This window comes from Bubalus kerabau, chromosome 17 (assembly GCF_029407905.1).
Source record: "Bubalus kerabau isolate K-KA32 ecotype Philippines breed swamp buffalo chromosome 17, PCC_UOA_SB_1v2, whole genome shotgun sequence".
Lineage (NCBI taxonomy): Eukaryota > Metazoa > Chordata > Mammalia > Artiodactyla > Bovidae > Bubalus > Bubalus kerabau.
The window spans coordinates 54,243,733-54,266,713 of NC_073640.1; the positions used below are offsets into that span (position 1 = coordinate 54,243,733).

General features: G+C 56.0%; 2 protein-coding genes across 9 annotated transcripts in view; both read right to left on the minus strand.

The window, feature by feature from the left end:
- MEGF8 (multiple EGF like domains 8) overlaps positions 1-11,094 on the minus strand; it is a 44,516-nt gene extending 33,422 nt beyond the window's left edge. The window contains exons 1-9 of one of the 3 annotated variants that reach the window (XM_055551943.1): positions 10,162-10,294; positions 5,027-5,157; positions 4,207-4,370; positions 3,764-3,970; positions 2,615-2,795; positions 2,440-2,528; positions 1,320-1,735; positions 730-875; positions 487-609 (exon numbers count right to left, since the gene is read on the minus strand). In XM_055551943.1, the coding sequence (XP_055407918.1) occupies positions 487-609; positions 730-875; positions 1,320-1,735; positions 2,440-2,528; positions 2,615-2,795; positions 3,764-3,970 (1,162 nt within the window). In that variant the 5' untranslated portion in view covers positions 4,207-4,370; positions 5,027-5,157; positions 10,162-10,294. Of the gene's footprint in view, positions 1-486; positions 610-729; positions 876-1,319; positions 1,736-2,439; positions 2,529-2,614; positions 2,796-3,763; positions 3,971-4,206; positions 4,371-5,026; positions 5,158-10,161 lie in introns of all 3 variants that reach the window. The other 2 variants (XM_055551940.1, XM_055551941.1) reach the window with 2 other exon arrangements.
- Positions 11,095-11,497: 403 nt separating this feature from the next.
- On the minus strand, positions 11,498-21,323 carry TMEM145 (transmembrane protein 145). 6 transcript variants are annotated; one of them, XM_055551672.1, is made up of 15 exons: positions 21,148-21,323; positions 20,204-20,278; positions 20,020-20,097; positions 19,852-19,938; positions 19,712-19,771; positions 19,485-19,569; positions 19,310-19,381; positions 19,123-19,191; positions 18,740-18,820; positions 18,575-18,653; positions 18,332-18,425; positions 17,438-17,610; positions 15,442-15,562; positions 12,780-12,986; positions 11,498-11,841 (listed from the first exon to the last, which is right to left on the minus strand). In XM_055551672.1, exons 1-15 carry the CDS (start codon positions 21,265-21,267, stop codon positions 11,761-11,763), a joined length of 1,482 nt encoding a protein of 493 aa, XP_055407647.1. In that variant the 5' UTR covers positions 21,268-21,323; the 3' UTR covers positions 11,498-11,760. The 6 variants fall into 6 exon arrangements, with proteins under 6 accessions (XP_055407647.1, XP_055407646.1, XP_055407644.1 ...); XM_055551671.1 differs by having other exon boundaries at positions 19,670-19,771; XM_055551670.1 differs by lacking the exon at positions 11,498-11,841 and adding an exon at positions 11,925-12,305.
- Between the last annotated feature and the right edge of the window lie 1,658 nt (positions 21,324-22,981).

Here is a 22,981-nt window from a genome sequence, read left to right on the forward strand (position 1 = left end):
GTGAGCCCTCTGGCCCTGCACTCTTAGGACGGTGTGTTGGGCCCTTCCTGGACGGTGCTCACCTGTTCTTCACTTTATCAATTTATTCTCACCACGTCCCAGAGGTTTAAGTGTTATTACAGTTTACAGAGGGGGAAGCTGAGGTACAAGAGATTAAATGATGGCTTTTATACAAAAAGTTGTTGAGGAATGGCCATTCCGCTTCAGCATTTTCCCACTGTCTGATCTTGAGAAAGGCGCTTCTTTGGAGGCAGTTCCCTGGGACGGCTGAAAACTGGCAAAACCTCAATTGCAGCCCAGATCTGATGCTACTGAATATGTCTCCCATCTCCACAGCAACAACGCCCTGGTCCTGCCTCCAGTGCAGCCATGCCTCCTGAGGCCAGCTCCAAACAGGACCTGGCGGTTTCTGCCCAAAGTCCCACATCACTGTGGGGGCATGAGTGACCTTCAGGAGCCCCTGACAGAAACAGAGGGGCCACTCACCCTCTGGAGTTCCTGGAGGGGCAAGCTCGGCCCCTGACACCCACTGATGGCAGCCCAGGTGGTAGAAGAAGATGCCGTCTTCATAGCACTTTTCCTCCTGGTAGTGGGTGTGCACGTTGCCCCCTGGGGAAGGAGGAGAGGGGCACAGCTGGCCAGCCTAGGGGAGGTGAGGGCATCCATGCAGGGGGTCTCAGCTCAGACGCAGGCCCTTGGCAGGCGGGCGGGGACGGGGAGCCTCCTCACCATAGACCAGCATGTAGTTGCCCAGGACGCTGGCCGTGTGGAAGGCTCGCTCCCGTGGGCCATGAAGTCCCTCCCGGCCCTTCAGGGTGGTCCACACGCGCCGATCCACATGGAAGAGCTCGGTGGAGTTCACCCGCACAGAGAATCTGTCGGGGACGGGTGGGAGAGGGGCTCAGGGCAGGAAGGACCTCTCCCTCCTCTGGGCTCTTAGGAGTCATGATCCCCCAGGGTTGAGACTGGCTTTACTGGATATTTATCCTCTTGGAACTAGCAGCAACTCACAGGCAGGACCCAAGTCCGACAGATCTCTGGGTTCCCTGCATAATCTAGCCAGGGCTGGACACCAAGCAGAGGTGAGGCGGATGGATCGGCAAGTGGGCGTGCGTGGGGAAGCATGTGACCAAGAGATTGGATGACAGAGTAGAGAATGGGTGAGTGGCTGAGCAAATGAATGAGTGAAGGAAGAAAGGAAGGGGTGGCTGAGTGACCTCAGGAGTCTATCAGTGGGCGAAGACCACTAGAGCCTAAAGGCCTGGGGTGTTGGCCCAGGTTCAGCTCTGCAAGGCGGGGGTGGAGGGCAGGTCACTCACCGGGCAGTGGAGGGCCGGTGTCCACCGTGAACCAGCAGGGCACGGGAGGGGGCATGGAACACCATGGAATGGCCGGTGGCGGCAGGGGGCCGCCCACCTGCTGGCATCACCTGCTCCCAATAGCCCCCACTGGTGCCGTCGAGGCGGAAACGGAAGAGGCCGGAGGAGAAGAGGTCGTGCTGGGTGCGGCCACCAGACACATAGAGCCATGTGTTGTCCACGAGGGCTGCTGCATGACCTGCCAGGCCGGGCGGCCCCGAGGGACTGGAGGCAGGTGGTGCCAGAAGCTCCCAGCGGCCGCCACCCATCGGGCTAAAGGCCCAGATGTCGCTGGTGAGGGTGCCATCAGCCAGCTCACCGCCCATCAGCACCAGGGAGCCAGCCCAAGCCACAGCCACGTGGGAGTGACGGGCAGCCTGTGAGGAAGAGACCAGGATGCAGAGATGGAGAGGGAAACAGGTGGTGCCACCCAGAATGACAAGGACAGCCAGACAGACAGAGATGCCGAGACACAGCAGGACGGAGAGACAAGACAGAAGATGCTATAGAGGAAGAGAGAGAGACGGACACGTGCCAAGAGAGAAAAGAAGAGAGACCCCGAGAGACAGACACGTGCGAACACAAAGAGAGTGTGGCAGAGAAACACAGGAAGAGGAGCAGTCAGGGAGGAATGACAGAGACCAAGAGAGAGAGTCAGAGATACAACCCAGAGAGCGAGACGCAGAGACCAAAAGAGCAGACGACTCAGAGTCAAAGACAAAAAACAGAAAGATGAACCGAGCGAGACAGGAGACACGCAGAGAGGTAACATGCAGAAAGGAAGATAAAGGAAGAAGAGAGAAAAGCACAAGTGGGAGGGGCCGGTGACCCTGCATAAAGCTGCAGGGGCTGGGGGTGTGCGGGGTAACAGAGTCACTCTGGAGTGCCATCGACTCAGTGGGTTTAAGTTCAAGCCAATTTGGGGAGATAACGAAGGACGGGGAAGCCTGGCGTGCTGCAGTCCCTGGGGTCGCAAAGAGTCAGACACGACTGTGCGACTGAACAACAGCACCTGGGACGCCCTGGCTGGCTCCGGCAGAGGGGACAGGTGCCCCTGGCGGGGCAGAGGTGGGGTCCGTACCGGGGCAGGGCTCAGGTCCCAGCGCTCCCAGGTGTTGGCAGAGAAGTTGTACAGGACGAGGTCCCCCAGCGCGCGGTTGAGGTCCTGGCCTGTGGAGAGGAGGACAGTGTCAGGCCCTGGCTACAGGCTGCCAGGCCTCCAGATCCCAGACTCAGATCACATGCCATCTGCTCACCTCCGAAAACAGCCAGCAGCCCCAGTGGGGACAGGAAGGCCCCGGCTGCCCCGATACGGGCAGAGAAGGCGGGGTCCCCGGCACTCACGTTGTGCCACCAGCCAGCCCCCTGGTTCTCCCACAGGTGCAGGTCACAGGCACGTCCCAGGAAACCAGGCTCACAGCGGCACGGTCCCAGGGGCTGGGGGGAAGGGAACACACAGGCAGGGACAGACAGACAGGCAGGGAACAGAGACAAGAGCCAGAGTGAGACAGGCAGAGCACAAAGTGAGAAGGAAAGAGATGAACACGAAAGGGGAAGATGGAAAAACCGAGAGGCAAGGAGAGAGACAGGAGCAAGACAGGGCAGCAGACAGAGGAAGAGACGGACACAGAGACACAACCAGAGGGAGGCAGAGGAGTGGAGAGAAGAAGTCAGACCAGCAGAGAAAGGAAAAGGAAAAAGACCCGGAAAGAAAAACGAGGACAGACAGACAGACGGGTTGGAGAAAAAGAAGACGGCGGTGAGGTCAGGGTCGGCCTGGGCTGGAAGAACTCAAGTCCGGGGAGGTCAAGGCAGAGAGGGCTCAAGGCTGATCCAGTCCCAGAGCTGGACATGCACGGCTTAGGCCCCGGGTCAGTGGTCAAAGGTCAGAAATCATGGGATTTCCCTGGCAGCCTAGTGGTTAAGATTTCACCTTCCAATGCAGGGGTGCCTTGCAGCCAAAAAACCAAAACATGAAACAAGCAATATTGTAATAAATTCAATAAAGACTTGGGGTGGGGGTAGTCAGAAGTCACAGCTGGGGGCCCAAGCCAGACAGAGTGGAGGGGTGGGAGGGTGGAGTCGGGCCTGGCGAGAGGAAGGAAGCCAGGTTCACAGGTGACAGGTGGGTTACAGGTGAGGCTGGGAGTGGGTTCAAGCTGAGGAGGGGCCCCCTGGTGGAGTGGGATGGAGTCGCAGGTGGGGAGTGGGGTGTGGACGGAGAGGGGAGTTCTGTAGGACGGAGCAGGGTCCCAGGGTAGGGTGGGGGGGTGGCGGTCAGCGTCACGGGAGAGGGCAGGCTGGCAGGGGCTGTCTCAGGCAGGGGCAGAGTCAGAGCCAGGAGGTGGGGGTGGGAGGTGTGACCACAGGCCGGGGTCCAGGGGGATATGGGGGGACAGGCTCACCGAGGCGCAGGTGCCATGGCTGCCGCAGTAGGCTGAGCACTCCTGCAGGCTGCAGTCGGGGCCCCCCCAGCCCGGCTCACAGACACACACCCCTGGGGGCCGGCATTGCCCATGGCTGCGGCAGCCGCCCGGGCACAGGGAGAAGCGGAAGGAGGCGTTGAAGCCCAGCAGGTTGTAGTTGGCATCGCTGAAGAGGTGCAGCAGCATCTGCAGGCACGGGGTACGGGGCTCTGGGGTGGCATGGAGCAGGGTCTGCTCCTGCGCCCCCTACCCTGCGGCGCCCCATCTCCTGTCTTTGTCTCTCTCCACCTTTCTTTGTCCCCGTATCCTTCCGATGGATGTCGAGTGCCCCGGCCTCGTGTTTCCCTCTGTGTGTCTACCCCCATGTCCTACGCACTCACTTGGCTCCTCCAGCCACGGCCCCGCAGCCCAGCCCCACCAACCTTGCCCGAGGAAGCCTCGATGGGCGGAGGCCGTGTGCTCCCACTCAGACTGGCCAGCAGGGGCCCGCGGGGGGAGTCACCGTCATACACGAACAGGTAGTCATAAGTGCATTCTGTGTCCAGGAAAAGGAAGTCCAGGAGGATCCGGTGCTGGGAGCTCGGGGCTGAGCGGTGAGAATAGGGAGGCTGGGCTCAGACGTGGACCTCCCCTTCCCACCTCCACGCAGCCCACCCACAAACACCAAGCCCTGCTCCTCACAATGCTGGGGCCCCAAGATGAGTCAGGCCTGGGCTTTGCCTTCAAGGGGCTCCCAGGCTCCCAGCCCAGGGAGGATGGGGCTGCAACAGCAAGAGGGACAGAAGCTCAAAGAAGAAAGGACAGTATCAGCCCTGGGAAGGGCTCCTAAGATCAGGCCGAACACCCGCTATCATTCAGAAATTCGGAAAATTGGAGTGCAGAGAGGAACCCCATTCCAGTGGTCACAAAGAACTGCTCCCATTTATTCTTGAGCCTTGGACACACCTAAGCCTGAAGGTCAGGGTCCACGCCCGAGCAGAGAGGCAAACTCCCAGATGGAAAAGGGCCTTTGTGGGTGTCTTGTGTTCCAAGCTCTAAGAGAAGAGGCCTATTTCTTCCCCCTGGGCAAAGACCGAAAGTTGGTGCACCACAGCTCTCTGCCCTGACCCAGAGTCTCTTCTCTCTGTGTACTGTACTAGCCAAGGCCACAGCCTCTGAAGCCAGACTGTCTGGGCTCAAATCTTAGCTCTGCCACTTACTAGCCACTAGTTAAGTTGTGTGACATCGGGAAAGTCACCAGACCTCTCTAGATCTGTTTCTTCATCTGTAAAATGGGGATGTGATCACTGTGGTCGATTCAAACTTCTTGCTCACTCCTCCCATCGAGAGATGAAGGCTGGACTTCGCCAGTGGTACAGTGGATAAGAATCCACCTGCCAATGCAGGGGACACAAGTTCAATCCCTGGTCTTGGAAGATTCCATGTGCTGCGGAGCAACTGAGCCTGTGCTCTGGAGCCCGTGCTACACAACAAGTCACCGCAATGAGAAGCCCACACGTCATAACTAGAGAAGCCCCCACTTGCCGAAACCAGAGAAAGCCCATGCATAGCAACGAACACCCAGTGCAACCAATAAATAAGTAAATTTTTTAAAATTAAAAGAGAGAGAGAGACAAGGGCTGATTCCTGACCCCTTGTATCTGGGAAGAGACTAGCTTGGCCAATACACAACAGCAGACCTGGGGCTCTGGGACTTGCAAGGCTAGATCAGAGGCAGCTGCCACTTTTACCTGGGCCTTGCAGAATACTCCTTCTCAGAACCCAGCTATCATGCTATGAAAAGCCAGCATCACGTGGAGGGGCCATGTGTGGGTATCCCAGCTGTCATTCCCAGCTGAGCTGCCAGCTGCCATCAACTGCCTGCCCGTGAGGGAGCATCCTGAGTGCCCGGCCCAGGGGACTGTTCAGATGACTGTGACCACACAGGAGGCCATAACGGATAAGGCGCCTTAAGTGCTGATTTATGATAGGGCCTCACACTTCATAATGCCACTACTCCTGGCAAAGTCACCATTCTTGCTATCTGTCTGGTTCCAGAAGGTTCTCTCACTCCATGTCTCTCACTAGGGGCTCAGGGTGGTCTTGTGGGCTGGGGCAACTAGGAGACCTGGGTTCCAGCCCTGCTCGGACCTGCTGGAGGACTAGCCCCCTTTCCCATGCTCCTCACTACACCCATCCGTGCACTGGAGGCGCCCATCCACTCTTCACCAGTTCCTGGGGCTCTCGGGGCCTCAATTTCCTTGATGTAACTTGGGGATGATTCTCACCCACCAATGCTGGTGTGACGATCCCAGATGGTGACTTCAACATGCCAGCGCTGGCCTCCTTCCTCACCTCCTGTCTTCCCCTGACATGACTCCCTGAAGGATCCCCCTGGCTCCACCTCTGGTCCTTACCCTCCCCTGCTCAGAAGCCCTCGGTGATTCCCCACCATCTCCAGGAAAAAGTTTAGCTCCCTAACTGGGGGTTTGGAGTCTCAACCTGCCCCACATCTCCCCACGGCTTACAGTTCGATCAGGAGCTGGGCCTTTGCACAAGCTCCTCTCTTTGTCTTGAGCACGTTCTCCCTTCCTGCCAGCACACTTCCCCCGCTTCTTCAGGAAGCCTTCCCCGATGCCCCCTGGCTGGGTGAGGGGTCCCTCTAGGTTCTCACTTTCCAATACAACCTCCATTTCTCTGGACCAGGACCATCTGTGTCCATGTCTGCCTCCCCTGCAACCGAGGAGGCCCACAGGACGGGGCCTGGGCCTGCTCATCTTGGGGGTCCCTCCCCGATTCTGCCCACCAGGGCCTGGTGCTGAGCAAGGAAATACTGGATGAAGGAAGGAAGAAATACACCATACAGAATACTGAAGCTGACACCTCCCCTGTTGGCTCTGACCAGAGCCCCCAAGAACATCACACAGAGACCTAGAACTGTGGTCTGGAGAATGCAGAAGAACCATTCAGCCAGGCCGGGCAACCAGACCTCCCAGAATCTTACCAGCCTCAACCACACTATAAAAGCTCTGTCCCTAGAATCACAACAAATACATCTTTGTCAAGTGTCTGCCGGGGGCCGCCGGCTCACCATCTGCCTTCCTGAAGTCCCTCCCTGAGTCCAAGTCCTTCTGTTTCCATCCAACAGAGGCCTAATCCCTAGACCATGCTGGACAGAGATCTGAGCCCAAATGCCCCTGCTTTTCAAAGGCTTAATGCCTCTTATTCATAAGGATGTTATGAATCCTTACGAGGACTGGGCCCAACGATGTGTGAACATGGTTAAAAAAAAAAGAAAAGTAAGTGTATCATTTGTTTCCTTTTTAATAGATGGGGGAACATGTTGGTTCTTAGAGGTGACAGACACTGGGAAGCATAGGGCCTCAAGGAGGGATCCAGAAGTCTCCCAGACTCCTCCTGACCCCAACATCTAGCCAACCTCTCCCCAGGTCTTAGGGGTGAAACGTCACACGTTTCTCAGCATTCTCCATGCCTCTCCACCCACTTAGTTCCTACCCCAATTCAGAACTCATCTTTTCCCACAAGACAAGCACACCAAGTCTCCAGTTTGCCCCTCACCCAGCCTGACAGCGACACCTCACTCCTGCTCAAAATCCCCCTCTGGCCCCCCATCAATCCCCAGAGAAAAGTCAAGCTGCTCATTGTGATATTTAGGGCCTTTCCGCCCCTGTTTCTGGCCCACTTTGCTCTTCCCAGCCAACAGTTTGGCCAGATCAGACGAGCTGAGACATGGCTCTGAGACTCACCAGTCCTCTCTTTTATTTTGCTGGCGGCACATGGGATCTTAGTTCCCCAACTACGGATCGAACCCATGTGCCCTGCAGTGAAGACTTAACCGCTGGACCACAAGCAAAGCCCCACCAGCCCTTCTTTTGTCTTCATGGGGCTGTTTGCTTTTTTCACCCGGTATACTCCTAACCCTGAATATTCATTGGAAGGACTGATGCTGAAGTGGAAGCTCCAATACTTTGGCCACCAAGTCCGAAGAGCTGACTCACTGAAAAAGACCCTGATGCTGGGAAAGCTTCAGGGCAGGAGGAGACAGGGGTGACAGAGGATGAGATGGTTGGATGGCACCCACGGACTCAATGGACATGAGTGTGAGCAAACGCCAGGAGACAATGATGGACAGGGAAGTCTGGCATGCTGCAGTCCATGGGGTTGCAGAGAGTCAGACCAGACTTAGCGATTGAACAACACTCCAGTGCATGTTTCAGAACCCTGCTCAGTGGCTGCCCCTCTGTGACTCCCAGCAGAGTCTTTTCACTCCTCTAGGCCCGTCTACCCAACCAGGCACCTCCTTCCGTCTCAGCCCTGAGCACACTGGAGGATGAATGTCTGTGTCTAGCCTTACCATCCCCAAGAAGGCTGGAGCTCTTCAAAGCCAGAGAATAATTTACATCCCCAGTGCATACACAAATTTCCCATTCTCTTCTCAACCCCTAGATGAGGATGGCCCCTACATTGGGGACAGACACACTCAACCCCAAGAAACACGCTTCACCCATAGCCCACACAACAGCCATAGAGACCTTCTTCTTTTTTTTTTTTTTTTTTCATAGAGACCTTCTAAACCATAAACTGAATCATGACTTTCCCTGTTCAAAAACCTTCCATGGATGCCTTGTGTCCCCAAAGACCAAGCTCCAAAGCCTGCAAAAGGAGGTCTGGCATGACCCCAGCCCTGTCACACCTCTGGTCTTTGCCCAGGATCTCCTCTGGGGGGCTCCCACCTCTCCCTGGAGGCCAGCTCCTCATTTGCTGCCAAGGGAGGCCTTCCTGGACTTCTCTAGCCACTGCCTTAGATTGCTGCTCCACCTCCTTATTGTCCTCAGGGCACAGCTCAAAATCACCACATCCTACACCTTTCAGTTCCTCCCAACCCTCCAGCCTCTGGCTCACTGTCTTCTTGGATTCTGTCCTAACACAGAGATCTCTTAAATAATCTGCCTGCAATGCAGGAGACCTGGGTTCAATCCCTGGGTCGGGAAGATTCCCCTGGAGAAGGGAACAGCTACCCACTGCAGTAGTCTTGCCTGGAGAATTCCACGGACAGAGGAGCCTGGGGTCGCAAAGAGTAGGACACGACTGAGCGACTCACACACACAAAAGCATCATACACTCGTATTTCCGGGCCTTTGCATGGGCTATTCTCCTTACCTGGAATGCCCTTCCGCTCTCTCCTACATACACCTCTGGTCTCAGGCATAGCCCAGGCTGAGTCAGATGCCATCTCTGAGGTTCTCACTCCCTAGGGGTGGGTTTGTTTCCCCCACTAGACTGGGAGCCCAGAACAGTAAAGATCGGGCCTTTGCACAGGCTATTCCCTCTTCCTGGAATGCTTTTCTCCTCCTCCTGGCTGATTCCCATAGGTCTTTACTCCTCAGCTCAGACATCTCCTCCAGGAAGCCTTCTCTGCTCTCACTCACCCCACAGGATCAGCTACCTCCTCTGGGCACCCCCAGGTCCGTGGGGTTCCTCCATCACATCCCCGACCACTCCAGGTTGGACTATTAACATGTTTGTCTCCCCCACTAGATTCCAAGCCCCAAGTCATCACGGATTGTTGAGGCTTGTGGGTCTCTCTGCTGAATCCCAGTGGCAAAGACAATGCCTGGTACATGAATGACTGAAAAAATGCTTTCGTTGAAGTACTTTAAAAAGAACAACACTAATAATCCTAAGAGCATTTATTGGATATTTACTATGTACCCGGCACAGTAAGTACCTGCTCTCATTAATTATTTATTTATTTATGCAATATTATGCAAAATTGCAATTTAATTATGCAATTAATTATTTATGCAATATTAATTGCAATAGCCTAGGAGGCGAGTACTATTACTATCACCACGTGCAGGGAGGGAGAGCCAAATCTTAGAGAAAGGAAGCCACCTGCCTAAATTCACAAAGCTAGGAAGAAGCAGAACGCAAATTTGAAGCCAGGTGGCTGGGCTCAAAGCCTGAGTTTCCAACAACTTCTTTTTAAATGAAGATTTAAAAAAATTTTTTTAATTTATTTTTACTTTTTTGGTCACATCCAGCGGCATGCAGGATCCTAGTCACCATTAGAGATGGAACTCACGTCCCCTGCCCTGCAGTTGAAGCACTGAGTCTTCATTGCTGGACCGCCAGAGTAGTCCCTAAGTATCTAAGGATTACTCTGAACAGCCCGCACTGATGCTGTGGCTTGTAATTGTCCATCTGGGGCTGGTTGCAACTCCCCGACCAGACTTCAAGGCCTTCTAAGGCAGGGCCCAGGTTGGCTGCATTTTAGAGCAAAGGGCCTGGACCCGTTCGTGGTCAGTGGATGCATGAGGGCACAAATGAATGAATTAGCGCACCAGCGGGTGTGTGACCCACGCGGCCCCACTCACCCTCGATGAGCCATTCGCAATTGCCATTGACGCTGTAGTTGCCCGCACCATCTGTCACGAAGCCTGGAGCCTCCCGCAGCACTTGCCGCTGCCCCTTGCAGTCCCCTGCCTGGGCTCCAGGAGACAGTGGCCCAAGCACGGCCAATGATACAGCTAGCGCCGCAGCCAGAGCCCGACCCAGGGCCATCGCCGCCTCCTCCCGTACTGACGGGTCGTAAAGCCCCGGAGAGGGCCTTCCACCCCGTTTGAAGCCCTGCAAATGCGACCTCTATGGATGGGACATAGCCTTGTAGACCAGCAGGGTCCAGGAGCCGCTGAGACAGCCGTTGTCGCCGGGCTCTGGAGATGGAGGGGTGGGCCCTACAGACCCATGGAAAACCCTGTAATAGGGGTTGTTATGATCGGGGCAGACCCTTAGGGGCCATGGGAGTCTCTTGTAGACATGGGCCCCCATAGGCTAGCTGACCCCATAAACGATGTCCAGCAGTTACAGTCGCGGGCCGCTGCAGGCCGAAACGGACCTTATAGACCACTCGGGTCCCCAGTGGGCGAAGGGGTGTACAGTTCGGCGGGGGCCTACATCAAGGATGCGGGCACGTCCTGGACCGGAGGGTCCTCCGGGAGAGAACCCTCCAGCCAGAAGCGGGGCGCGAGCGGGTGCCCGGGGCAGAGTCAGTCTTCTGGGGCTCAGGCCTGGACCCCATAGACGAACTCGCTTGCTCACCCACCCGCGACTCCCGTCCGAGCCGGATGAGCCAGATCAGAGAGACGAGGGGACGCTCGGGCGAGAGCGGCCAAGGGAAGAACGCGGGGAGGACGAGAGGGAGGGGGCCTAGCAGCCGCTGTGGGATAAAAAATAAAGAGGAGGCGAGAAGTTGCAGAGACGCAGGTCAGAGCGGCCCTGGGAGGACTGCAGAGCACCCAACCCCACCCCTCCACAAAGGGAGACTTCCGGAAACTTCCCCGCCCATTTGTTCCTAGACGCAGGCGCAGCAGTGACCGCCTCGGCCGGTGAAGTGAGAATTACACATGCGCGGTGCTCAAATCTTAATCCGAACTCCTGGTGCCGGTGGCTGAGCAAAGCATCGGCCACTGGAGGGCGCTTCTACCTATAACTGGGGCAGAGATGGTAAAAATAAAGCTGTCTAGTAAGAGGACTCTGCTAGATGATGATTCATACCTTCAGGGCTCTCCGATTATGGGTCAACAAAAGGTCAGGTTATGCAGGTCCCTCACAAGATACCATTTCACAGTTGGGCACACTGAGGTCCCGAGCCTGGAATGGTTCGTGTTCAGCCCGGTCTCTGAGCACTATCAAGATGTAAAAGAATCCATCTTAAAGATAAAAACTCAATGAATCTTTATTTTGGCAAGAAGGGGGAAAAGTCTTTCTGCCAAGGACCTGAGGGAGGGCCTCCGGGATGGAGATAGGGTGGGCAGAGTACGGGTCCAAGGTCACAGAGATCCAGGGGAAGGTTTCAGAGTCGAGAGTAGCTTCACAATATCTGTCCTGGGAGCAGTGGCTCGGGGTCGCGGATTCCTGGAGAGCCTCAGGCAGGGTCCCGGCGATCGTCACTGGTGTTCCGGGGTCCGGCGGGGTCAGAGGTCTCGGAGGGGGCCAGGGGGCCGGAGGTCACGGAACAGCGGGAGCCCAGAATCCGGTGCCGCTCGGGGCAGGGGCTGAGGGAGGGGACGGGGAGAGCGGCTCCCGCGGGACCGTTTGGCACAAGAGTCAAAGGGGGACTGGGCGGGAGCGGGACACTACGCACCCCTACCTGGGCACGCGGGGTGGGGAGGTTTGGCAAGGCCGGGAATGGCAGAGCCCTGGGGCCGGGTTAGAGAGGGGATCTGGAGCCCGGCCGGGGCCCGGCGCGCGGCCCATGGGGCAGGGGTGCTCAGACCGGGGGTGCGGTGCCCCCGGCCGTGTGCATGCTGAAGTACTCGGTGAAGCCGGTGTGCGGCGCCGCTGTCTGGGGCACGAGCGGCTGGTAGGGCGGCGTCGGGCCATCCCAGCTTGGGTCGGCCGCCTTGGGGAACCGAGAGGAAGGGGGCGGGGAGGCCGCGCCCGGCTCGGCCATGGTCACCACGCGGCCCCTCGGGGCCACCGCCGCCGCCACCGCTGTCTCCTCCACCTGCTTCCCGGCCTGGGAGGGGGGTCAGGATCAGATGCCGTCCTGGACCCACGGAGGGGCAGATGCAGCCCCGAAGGCCCATCCCCCTCCCCGCGATGATCCCCCTTCCCGAGGTGTGGGCGCAGGGGTCAGTCAGGGGCGCCTGGGCAGTGGGGCCAGGTACTCAAGCGGGGGCGTGGGGGTGCGCCGGGCGAACTCCGGCGGTGGCCGGGAAGGTGGGGGAGAACCGCGGAAGGCCAGCGGCGGCGGGGGCACCGCGCGGGGTGTCTGAGGGGGCGTACGCAACAGCGCCAGGACCCAGTCTGGCAAGGTTGGCGCGGGCGCCGGGGGACGGTCGCGGCGCGGCGTGGGGGCGCGGGGGTTGCGAAAGGCAGGGGGTGGGCTCAGGCGCCTGGGCGTGGAGGGCGGTGGAGGGGCCGGGAGCGGGGTCAGGTACTCCAGGGGCGGCGCCAGCAGCTCCTCGGGCGCCGGGGGCGCGGGGCTTACGCAGGAGGCGGGCGGGGGTATGGAGAAGAGCTCCGTGAAGTTGGGCACCGAGTCGCTGATGAACGTCACGTTCCCGTAGACGTGCTGCGGGAAGGCCTTGTCTGCGGATTGGCTGCCTCCAGGGCCCGGGGCTCCGGCCGAGGCGATCTGCGACGTGCGCACGTGGTATGGGAAGTTCTTGTTGGCCGCCGAAGGGCGTGTCATGATCTGGGGTGAAGAGCAGGCGCAGGTTGGAGAAGGGCTGTCCAGGCCTCAGGCTGCCTTCATAAACAGGAGCCCTAAGGATTCTCCCGTTCACTCGATACCCCCGCTTCTCTGAAACCCTTGAACTGGATTTGGCACCTCCTCTGGGGTCTCACAAAGTCGTGAGCTCTAACTTGCAGTCCGTCACTACTCTGCAGGCGCTTTCTCAGTCAAAGCCCTGAGCTCCCAGTTATCACTGAATGGTTAAGCTGCAGCATCCTATTATATCTAGTAGGATGTGGATGTGCTAAGTCGCTTCAGTCGTGTCCAACTCTCTTCGACTCCATGGACTGTAGCCCGCCAGGCTCCTCTGTCCATGGGATTCTCCAGGCAAGACTACTTGAGTGGGTTGCTGTGCCCTCCTCCAGGGGATCTTCCCCACTCAGAGATTGAACCTGGATCTCTTAGGTCTCCTGCATTGGCAGGCAGGTTCTTTACCACTAGCACCACCTGGGAAGCCCATCTAGTACAATAGTTACTAGCTTTCTGTGGCTATTTAAATTTAAAATAACCAAAATTAAACTAAAACTTTAATTTCTCAGTCACACTGGCCACATTTAAGTGTTCAGTAGCCACATGGGGTTAGTAGCTATTGTATGGGACAGCACAGATGGTAAAATATTTTCATAAACAGAAAATTCAATTGGAGAGCAACTGACAGACTCTAGAATGTTAGCTCCTTGATGGCAGGTACTTGATGGTTCTTTTCCCTGCTGAATCCCCAACATCTTCTAGAACAGTGCCTGACACATATAAGCTCTCAATAAATAATGGTTGAATGTAGAGATGTCTCCGGATTAGCTGGGAGGCCACAAGGGCAGGGACTGGGGTGACCCTAGCACTGCACATGGGAGCCCAGCTCAGTCCCTCCAAGGTTGTTGCTGAATAAGTGAACAAGGAGCTGAAACAAAGAGCGATGGAATGCCTGCTGGTGGTGGAGCTGTTCTGAGCCAATGTGAGCGTTTTTAGGAAGGAACCTGGGCGAAGGTGAAGTATAGCAGAAAGGTTACTGTGTTCTGAGCCTGCACCCCACCTCCATACACAGTTTACTGAGTATGGGACCTGCGGCACGCTGATTACACTCCCAGAGCCTCACTGCACAAAAGGAGTTGCAGTGCCTACGTGGAGAGATGAAGAGAGGGTGGAAATGAAAACCGCTGGTGCAGACTCTGGTACATGGTGTGTGCATGTGTGCTAAATTGTGTCTGACTCTGTGCGACTCTATGAACTGCAGCCTGCCAGTCTCTATCCATGGGATTCTCCAGGCAAGAGTACTAGAGTGGGTTGCCATGCCCACCCCCAGGGGATCTTCCCAACCCAGGGATCAAACCTGCATCTCTTAGGTCTCCTGCATTGGCAGGCAGGTTCTTTACTGCTAGCACCACCTGGGAAGCCCTGGCACATGGTGGGTTCTTAGCATTTCGCCTCTCTCTGTCCCTCTGTGACTTCCTGCAGAGCCTCAAGAGGAACCATCCCAGGAAAGTGAGTCTGTACCTAAGTCGGGTTCCAGGGTAGAACATGGGGAACCTAGCCCCCTCCCTCAGTGGCTGAGTATATTCCCAAAAAAGAATACATGGTGGACCCATCAAGTCAGGAGCTGGGACCCTCAGCAATGCCTATTTTCCTGTCTGGTTCCCACTTATGCCAGATCTTAGAACCCCACCACCCCTACCAATGGCCATGGAGCCTGGCAGGTCACCTCCCCTCTCTGGGCGTTAGCTTCCCCTCTCTGTTTGCCCTGGGGCTGCTCTGCCAAGTAAACAAGACAGCAGAAATAAAGGCATATGGGTGTTCCCAGCATGAAACAGGGTGGTTTGAGAAAGGTACCCACTGAATGGTTGATGGATGGATGGAAGAATGAATGAACAGAAGGACTGGACTCTCTCCCAGAAAGCCAGATAGGATGTAAACCAGAGCAAAGAAGAGAGTTGGTGTTGGTAACCCCTGCTGTCATTCAGATCTAGGCCCCCTGGAGCCCCAGCCTGACCCACCCCAGTGGCTTCTTCCTGTGATGGAGTGGCAGAGATGGGAGAATGTGAGGGGTAGCAGGAGAGTAGAGACCAAGGGGCTTACGGAAGGCTGTGGGGATACAGAAGGGGAAAGTGAAGAGTCCGGGGACCCAGGGTCAGGATGAAAATGGGGATGGGGGCAAAGAAAGAGAGTAGGGCTGGGGGAAGAGCCCAGGACACAAAAGTAGGAGAGAGGAATAGAAGAGGGTGGACTCTGGGGGATACAGTGGAACAGCCTGCAAAGACCCAGCAGGCTCTCAGTAAGCGTGTGTTGAATGCCTAAAGGATGAATTGAAGGAAATGGATCAAGCACTCAGAACAGAAATTCAGGCAGCTCAGGGGTGGATGGCCTCATGCATCCTCCACCCACTGGTTTCCCACTGCCTCCCACCCTGGATGCCCAGCCTCACCAGGAACACGCCGTGGGCATACAGATGGATCCCCAACTGGATTCCATTGACAATCTTCTCCCGGGCCCACTTGGGGATCCCGAAGTTGGCGATCAGGGCCATGACCGGAACTGCAAAGAACCTGAAGGGGAGGCAGTGGGTCTGTACAGACACCATCCCTGCCTTCCACCCTACCCCATGGCCCCAAATCCCCTGCTATGCACACACACACACACACACACGCCCCAAGTGGGTCCCAAATTGGAGGGAAGCCAGTGCGACCTTCAGAGCCAGAGGTTAAAAGGAGACAGGAATCCCACTGGCCTGGGAAATGTGGTGAGGGGGGTGGGCAAGCAGTAGGTTGAATTTAACTCAGTTCTAACCCCACCCCAAATTCTGGCACCTGATAGGAAATCAACAGATGTTTGATGACTGAATTAACATATGATAATAATAATTAAGGAATTACTGCATGCCAGACCTGTTACTAAGCATTTCATGAATACACACTCATGTAACTCTCACAGTGACTCTATGAGGCAGGTACAATTTCCATCCCTATTAAACAGGTGTGGAAACTGAGGCAGAGAGAATTTAATTGATGTGTGTAATGTCACACAGTTTACAAGCTTTAGAAAGTGAAGTAAAAGTATTAGTCACTCAGTCATGTCCAACTCTTTGCAACCCCATGGACTGTAGCCTGCCAGGCAAGAATACTGGAGTGGAAAAAAAAAAGAATATTGGAATGGGTTTCCATTCCCTTCTCCGGGGGAATCCTCCCAAACCAGGGATCAAACTCAGATCTCCTGCTGCATTGCAGGCAGATTCTTTACCATCTGAGCCACCAGAGAACCCCCACAAGCTTTAGAACTTGGATCTAAATCCAGGTAATCTGGCTTAGAATCCACCTACTTGGGACTTCCCTGGTGGTCCGGTGGCTAAGACTCCACACTCCCAAACCTGAGTTTGACCCCCAGTCAGGAAACTAGGTCCCACATGCTGCAATTAAGTGTTCACATGCCGCAACTAATGATCCCACATGCCTCAACTAAGACCCAGCGCAACCAAATAAATAAGTAAATAAATATTTAAAATGCATATATGAGAAAGTAAATCATTTAAAAGAATCCACCTACTTTACTGCTGTGTGCGTGTGCTAAGTTGTTTCAGTCGTGTCCGACTCTGCGACCTTCTGGACTGTGTAGCCCACCAGGCTCTTTTGTCCATGGGATTCTCCAGGCAAGAATACTGGAGTGGGTTGCCATTTCCTCCTCCAGGGGAATCTTCCCCACCCAGGGATCAAACCCATGTCTCTTACATCTCCTGCATTGGCAGGTGAGTTCTTTACCACTTGCACCACCTGGGAAGCCCATAACTTTACTGCTGCTGCTGCTGCTGCTAAGTTGCTTCAGTCATGTCTGACTCTGTGCGACCCCACAGACAGCAGCCCACCAGGCTCCCCCGTTCCTGGGATTCTCCAGGCAAGAACACTGGAGTGGGTTGCCATTTCCTTCTCCAATGCATGAAAGTGAAGAGTGAACGTGAAGTCACTCAGTCGTGTCCGACTCTTAGCGACCCCATGGACTGCAGCCCACCAGGCTCCTCCAACCATGGGATTTTCCAGGCAAGAGTACTGGAGTGGGGTGCCATTGCCTTCTCCGAACTTTACTGCTACGCTATGTTAGTGAAAAGAATCATAACTACTTTTTGTTGGACATTTACTATGTGCCACACTCAAAGCCCTTATCTGTTGCCCTATACAACTCTCAAGACACCCATTTGCAGGAGGTACTCTGAACAATCCCTCTTTCTGGGTAGGCAACCTGAGGCTTTTATAGTTTTTTTCACTTTGGGAAAAGAATCGTTTCCAGGTTACACAGTGAGTAAGTGGCAGACTCCGGTGACAGCCGCCTAACTTAAAGTCCATCTGCCTCCCAGAAGAGGGTCTGAGTTGAAGACAGATATTTCCGGGGAGCCGGGGAAGGCATGGACAGGTTGGGGGCCCAGCACATCTCACCAGAGGGTGTAGGCAGCAAAGAAGGGCACGTAAAAGGGCTGCTTCTCCGGGAAGTGGCGCAAGGAGACGAGCACAGCATAGGAGAACCACACGTAGGCCGCCACCTGCAGCCCAATGAGCCCGTAGCCCGCTGGCGACTCATAGGTGTACAGGACCTGGCCCGGGTCAAAGAACTGGACCCAAGGGAGAGGGTCAGTCACAGCCGTGGCCTTTGGCCCTCCTCACAGGGACCCCAGACCCCACCCTCAAATACCCTCAAAGGGCACAGAGGTACTTGATCAAGACAGAAGCAGTAGGAGAATGAGAGATGGAGATGAAAGGATAGACACAGAGAGAGAGTGAAAAGATAGAAACTATCCCTGCTACCATGGCCCAGCACAGAGCTGAACACCACCAAGTGTAAGTTTTTCTGTTTGCACCGAGTTGATGAAGCAGGTCTTATTTTCACCCCATTTTACAGAAGGAGGAGACTGAGGCTAAGCAGGAAGCCTTTTGGCCAAAGTCAAGGTGATATATAAAGCCTTAGAGAAGTCCCCTGGGGTAGGTAAGACCCTCCTCATTTTACAAAAGAAGAAGCAGATCTGGGGGTGGGGTGGGCATCAGTCAAGGTCAACCAGCTGGGAAATGGGAGAGCCAGAGTGGAGTCCAGGTCTGTGTGACTCCTGACCTTAGTCACGACACTGAGCATGAAATGTGACAGACAGCGAGAGACAGAAGGAGGAGGAGAGCCACGTAGAGAGACGGGAATGCACTTAGGGAGACAGATGGAAAGGCGGAAAACCACAGAGTGGGAGAGAGAGCCAGGAAGAACACTAGCAGACAGGTGGAAGAGGCCACTAGAAGCTTTGCGGGTGGGGAGGATGGAGCAAAGCCTGAGCTTTTAGGGGGACTCACCTCTGCCTCGTAGATGAGCAGCGCCACGTGTGTGAGGGTGTACAAGGTCATGTAGACAGACAACTTCACCGAGCCCGAGTGGCTGATGCGGCCCCTGGCGACAGGCCGTGAGGGGAGACAGCAGGGGTGGGGGCCGTCAGAGAGGAGGGGGTGGCTACCCCCTCCCCCAACCCAATCTCTGCCCTGCCCCCCTGCCCAGCCACCCCATCCCTGCTGTGCTCCCTCCCGCCCCAGGATGGGCACCGTGTCACCGTGAATCCCTTCCCCAGAAGGATCAGCATCAGCAGGAAGATGAGGAAGCTGGAGGAGAAGAGCAGCTTGGCTGGTAGAAGAAGGAGAGGGCAGCTCAGATGCGGGGCTCTGCCGGGGGAGGAGCCCCACACCCTCCCGGGCCCACTTCTTTCTCACCCAGGATCTTCAGACTCTCGTTGCCAATGCCATCCGTGGCATACTGGCCCCAGTAGATGCAGAAAAATAGGAGGCTCAGGACTGAGGAAAGGACAGACACCGGCTTTAGAGCATCACTCTTCCCTAGCACTGTGATCCAGATGACCAGAGCCCTTCGTTCATCCCCATCAGGATTTAGACTCTACTCCTGCTGTCTTCCTGGGATGCTCTGAAGTCCAGACCCCCAGCCCCTCCTCCCTCAGACCCAGGAGTCCAGATCCCCAGCCCCCCTCCCTCAGACCTAAGAATCCAGGCCCCCAGCCCTTCCTTTCTTAGGCCTAAGTATCTAAGCCCTAAGCTCCTCCTCTCATAGAACTCAAAAGTTAAGATACTCTAAACCTCACCCTCCATTCCTGCTGCAGCCATGAACATTTTATAAGTCGTGTGAAGCAACTGACGACCTTTCAGCAAATCTAGGAGGAGGATAAGGGAAGGCTGTACACAGACAGGTTGGCTGCCCTCCAACCTTGTCCCCCCTCCCCCATCTTCCCTCTCCCCCCTCGCTCCGCCCCCGCCATGGGCTGGACTCACATCCAAAGTAACAGGAGAGGAGGAAGATGAGGATGAAGATGAGGAGGAAAGTCACATCGGTCTCCAGGATCCCTGCCAATTTGGCAGAAGGAAACCCTGCAGTCAGGAGGGGTCTTCCCTCAACAGGCTCCCAGTTCTAGGTTCCCACTGAGATGCTGGGTCCCCAGGTGCTCACCAAACTCATCAGCAGAGAAATGCCGCGTCCAGAAGGACTTGCCGTTGGTGAGGACCATCTCATACTCCAGCTGCAGCCCATCTCCCTGTGGGGAGTGTGGCGGCCTAAGGAAGGGGGGCAGGGGTAGCCCTGGGCAGGGAAGGGGTTGGCAGGAAGGCAAGGAGGAGAAGGCCCCGGCCACTTACACCACACTTGCTGAGCGCGATGTACCACCACCTTTCACGCACCGAGCGGAAGCTGCGGCCACTGGAGCAGCTCAGGTAGCGAGTTCCCTCCTCTGACACCACCTGGGGAGGAGCGCAAAGGCTGAAGCCTGCCTGGACCTGGGCCTTCAGCACCTGCCCATTCCCCCAGGCCGAGCCCATACCTGACAGCCTGACCAGGCATACTGGGTAGTGAGGTTGATGACCTGGTTGTTCTCTGGCCTGATCACTGACTCCTTGGCCAGGCAGTCCTAGGCAAGGACAGGGATGTGGTCACTCCTTGGCCAGCTTCAACCTTGTCCCCCCACCCCCACCTTCCTCACAGACTTCACCTTGTCCCCTGCCTTGTACACAGCTGGCCACTGGGATGGGTCGTCGAAATAGAGGAGGATGTTCTGACAGCACCTGGCCTGCAGACCCAGAGATGTGGGGAGTTGGGGAGCTGGGGTAGCCCTTGCCTTGGGAGGCCAAGGGGGTGTCCAGCCTCAGCATGGTGAGTGATTGGGGAAGGCTCACCTCAGGGTATCGGAAACGGAAGTCTAGTCGGCCATAATCCGAGAGGAAGCAAAATCTCGTCAGGAACACCCAGTCCTGGAAAAGGGGCCCACTCAGACTTTCTTCTGAGCCCCTTGAGAACTCTCCTTGACTCCATAGTCCCCCCCTCAACTTTTCCTCCCTACCCTGGAGTTCCTGGTTTCCTAAGAAACATAAAGGGGACCAGGTCACCTCCAAAATTCTTCTGTTATCCTTTCACCTTGGTTCCAGGATTCCTGCTTCGGATGTCCCCCAAGTTTCTTCCCCTCCTTTCAAACACTTCTCCCATTTCTCAGGTGCCAGAGAAAGCCTGGAGGGCCAGGTCCCCATCCTGGACATCTTTTGTCACAGACACACACACACACACACACACACACTGGACATCTTTTGTCACAGACACACACACACACACGACATCTTTTGTCACAGACACACACACACAGAGGACATCTTTTGTCACAGACACACACAGACACACACACACACACACACACACACACACACACACACACACACACAGTGGTCCCAGAACCCATCAGATGCTGGGGAGTATTCCAAATAGCCCCCTCTGGGTCCTGAGCAGGACAGTGAACTCAGGCTCTCTTGGAGTGAAAAGTGCTGTCCCTTCAGCACCACCTCGGCGTCCCCCACCCCCACCCCAAACTCTGACTCTCCCAACCCCGCCCCGCTCCTCGCCCAACTCTGACCTCAATGTCCCTCCTACAATCCCCGAGGCTCCTCTCTACCCCCGGGGCCCCCTCAGCCTCAACCCAGACCCAGTCCCTCATCACCCTTGGCCCCAAGCCCCCAGGCTCTCAGGGACCTTCCGGGAGGGGCGGCAGGGGGCGGGGCGGCACCTTCCCCCTTCTCTCCCTCTGGTCCCTCGGGGGCCCGGCGGGTGGCAGGGGAGGGCCGGGCGTGCTCACCTCCTTGGAGCTGAGGTTGCCCCGCACGTACTTAGCCCGGGCGCGGGGGGGCAGCGGCAGCATTAGGAGCAGCAGCGGCGGCAGCAGGCGGCGCAGAGCGGGCGCGCGCGGGGGCTCCATTCCACCCGCTCCGGCCCCGGCCCCGGCCCGGGTTCCGCTCCCGCTCCCACTCCGGCCCGGCGACGGCGGCGAGAGCGCGCGGGCCGGCTGGCGCGCGGCCCCGATTAAAGGGGCCGCTGGGCACCGCGCTCCCTGCCTTCTCCTCCGGGATTACCCAGCCTGGCCCCTACCCAACCGCCATGGGAAGGTCCGCCCCTTTCCCATCCGCACCACACCTCTCCAGCCCCAGTACTCCCCTTGGGTAGTCTCCTTGATACCTCAGGCTCCTGGTGTCCTAAAATGAACTCCAATGCACTCCCCCAAGTCGAGCATCCTCCTCCAGGCTGCCATCTCAGGATGACCCACAACCCCCAGGGCCCAGCTCTGTTTTGACCTCCCCTCAGTTTAGCTCCCAAATAGCTCTTTCATTACCCATCCCCGCCCCCATGACAGCCAACACCAGCTGTGGCCACTCCAGATCCCATGCACCCTGTGAAGTTCCTACAGAAACACAGAGGCAGAGTGGGTAAACCACCAGTTCTGGGTCACACAACTCCGAGGTGGTAGAGAGCCCTCAGCCACAACCACTACTGCCTGACCCTGTCCTGTCACTGCTTACCAGGGTGTGAAAATCAGTTGCCATGAGGCAGAGGGAGTGGTGTTACAGGAAACCCACAAGCAGACTCTGAAATCAATTGCTTGGGTTCAAATCCCAGCATTGCCATAAACTTCCTAAAAGACCTCAACTAAGTCACACCTGTGTGATCTCCCAGCCAGTCCCCTACACCCTGGCACTGACTTTACGGTTTCCCTGTGGGCAATGGGGAGCCCTGGAAAAGCTTTACAGAGTACAGTCCAAGCCCCTCCGCTTCATTTTCCCAATCAGATTCCAAGACATGTTTAGCTTCATCCCTCCCCCTCCACGGAAGAAAATTTGCTGCTCCTCAAAATATCATTTAAAAAAAATTTCCAAGTCAAGAGGCCAAGCAGGAAACATAAGTGGGTGAAATGGAGAGTTGACCCCACAAAAAAGGAGCCTCTGCAACTTAGCTTCAGCCAGTTTTCGACAGGAAGGAGAGTAAGTCTGATATGCCAGTTTCTCTGCTTTCATTCTGTTGTTTTTTTTTTTTTTTTTGAGAGAGAAGCCAGAAAAATTTTTTTTTAAAAAGCTGATTTGTAACAGTAGATAATTGATTCAAAAATGTTAAATATATTGTAGACCAAAGAAAAAAGTCTGCCACTACATCCAGGCTTCATCTGCCATTCCTGCCCTGATCCTGCCCACACACTGTTCTTGTGCCCACCAGACCAGAAGCCTCTCATACGCAGAGCCCAGAAGTGACTCATACTAAGTCCCAGCATGGTCTAGGGATACAGGCAGAATGGGCCTTACACGTGCTGTTCCACAGAGGAGCATTTCTAGATTGCCTGGAATGTTCTGTTTCTCCTCTACTAGCAAATTTTTACTGAACTTGAAAAATACAAGGGTCTTTTGTCAACTCCTCGTCAGCAGAGTAGAGTCACACTCCCTCCTTGGACTCCCCAGCCCCTGGACTTCTTTCTCTTTCAGATGCCACAAGGGCTGAAACTGTGTTCACCACTGTACTGGGAGTCCCCTGGAGGAACAGCCTCAGTCTCATTCACTCTGGAGCCCCAACATCACCAGAGTCAAGCACAAAGTTGGCCTTAGTGGGTGGATCTGTTAGACTGACTGGAGGTCTCTGGGCTGAGGATG

What these genes read in the sequence shown, in the direction of transcription:
- TMEM145 (XM_055551668.1), bottom strand. Translation starts at nt 21,267, where the DNA reads ATGGAGCCCCCGCGCGCGCCCGCTCTGCGCCGCCTGCTGCCGCCGCTG. An exon ending in ATGCCTGGTCAGGCTGTCAG is followed by an intron (nt 19,772 to 19,851) that starts GTATGGGCTCGG and finishes GCTCCTCCCCAG; the next exon opens with GTGGTGTCAGAGGAGGGAAC. An exon ending in TTTCTCTGCTGATGAGTTTG is followed by an intron (nt 19,382 to 19,484) that starts GTGAGCACCTGG and finishes CCAAATTGGCAG; the next exon opens with GGATCCTGGAGACCGATGTG.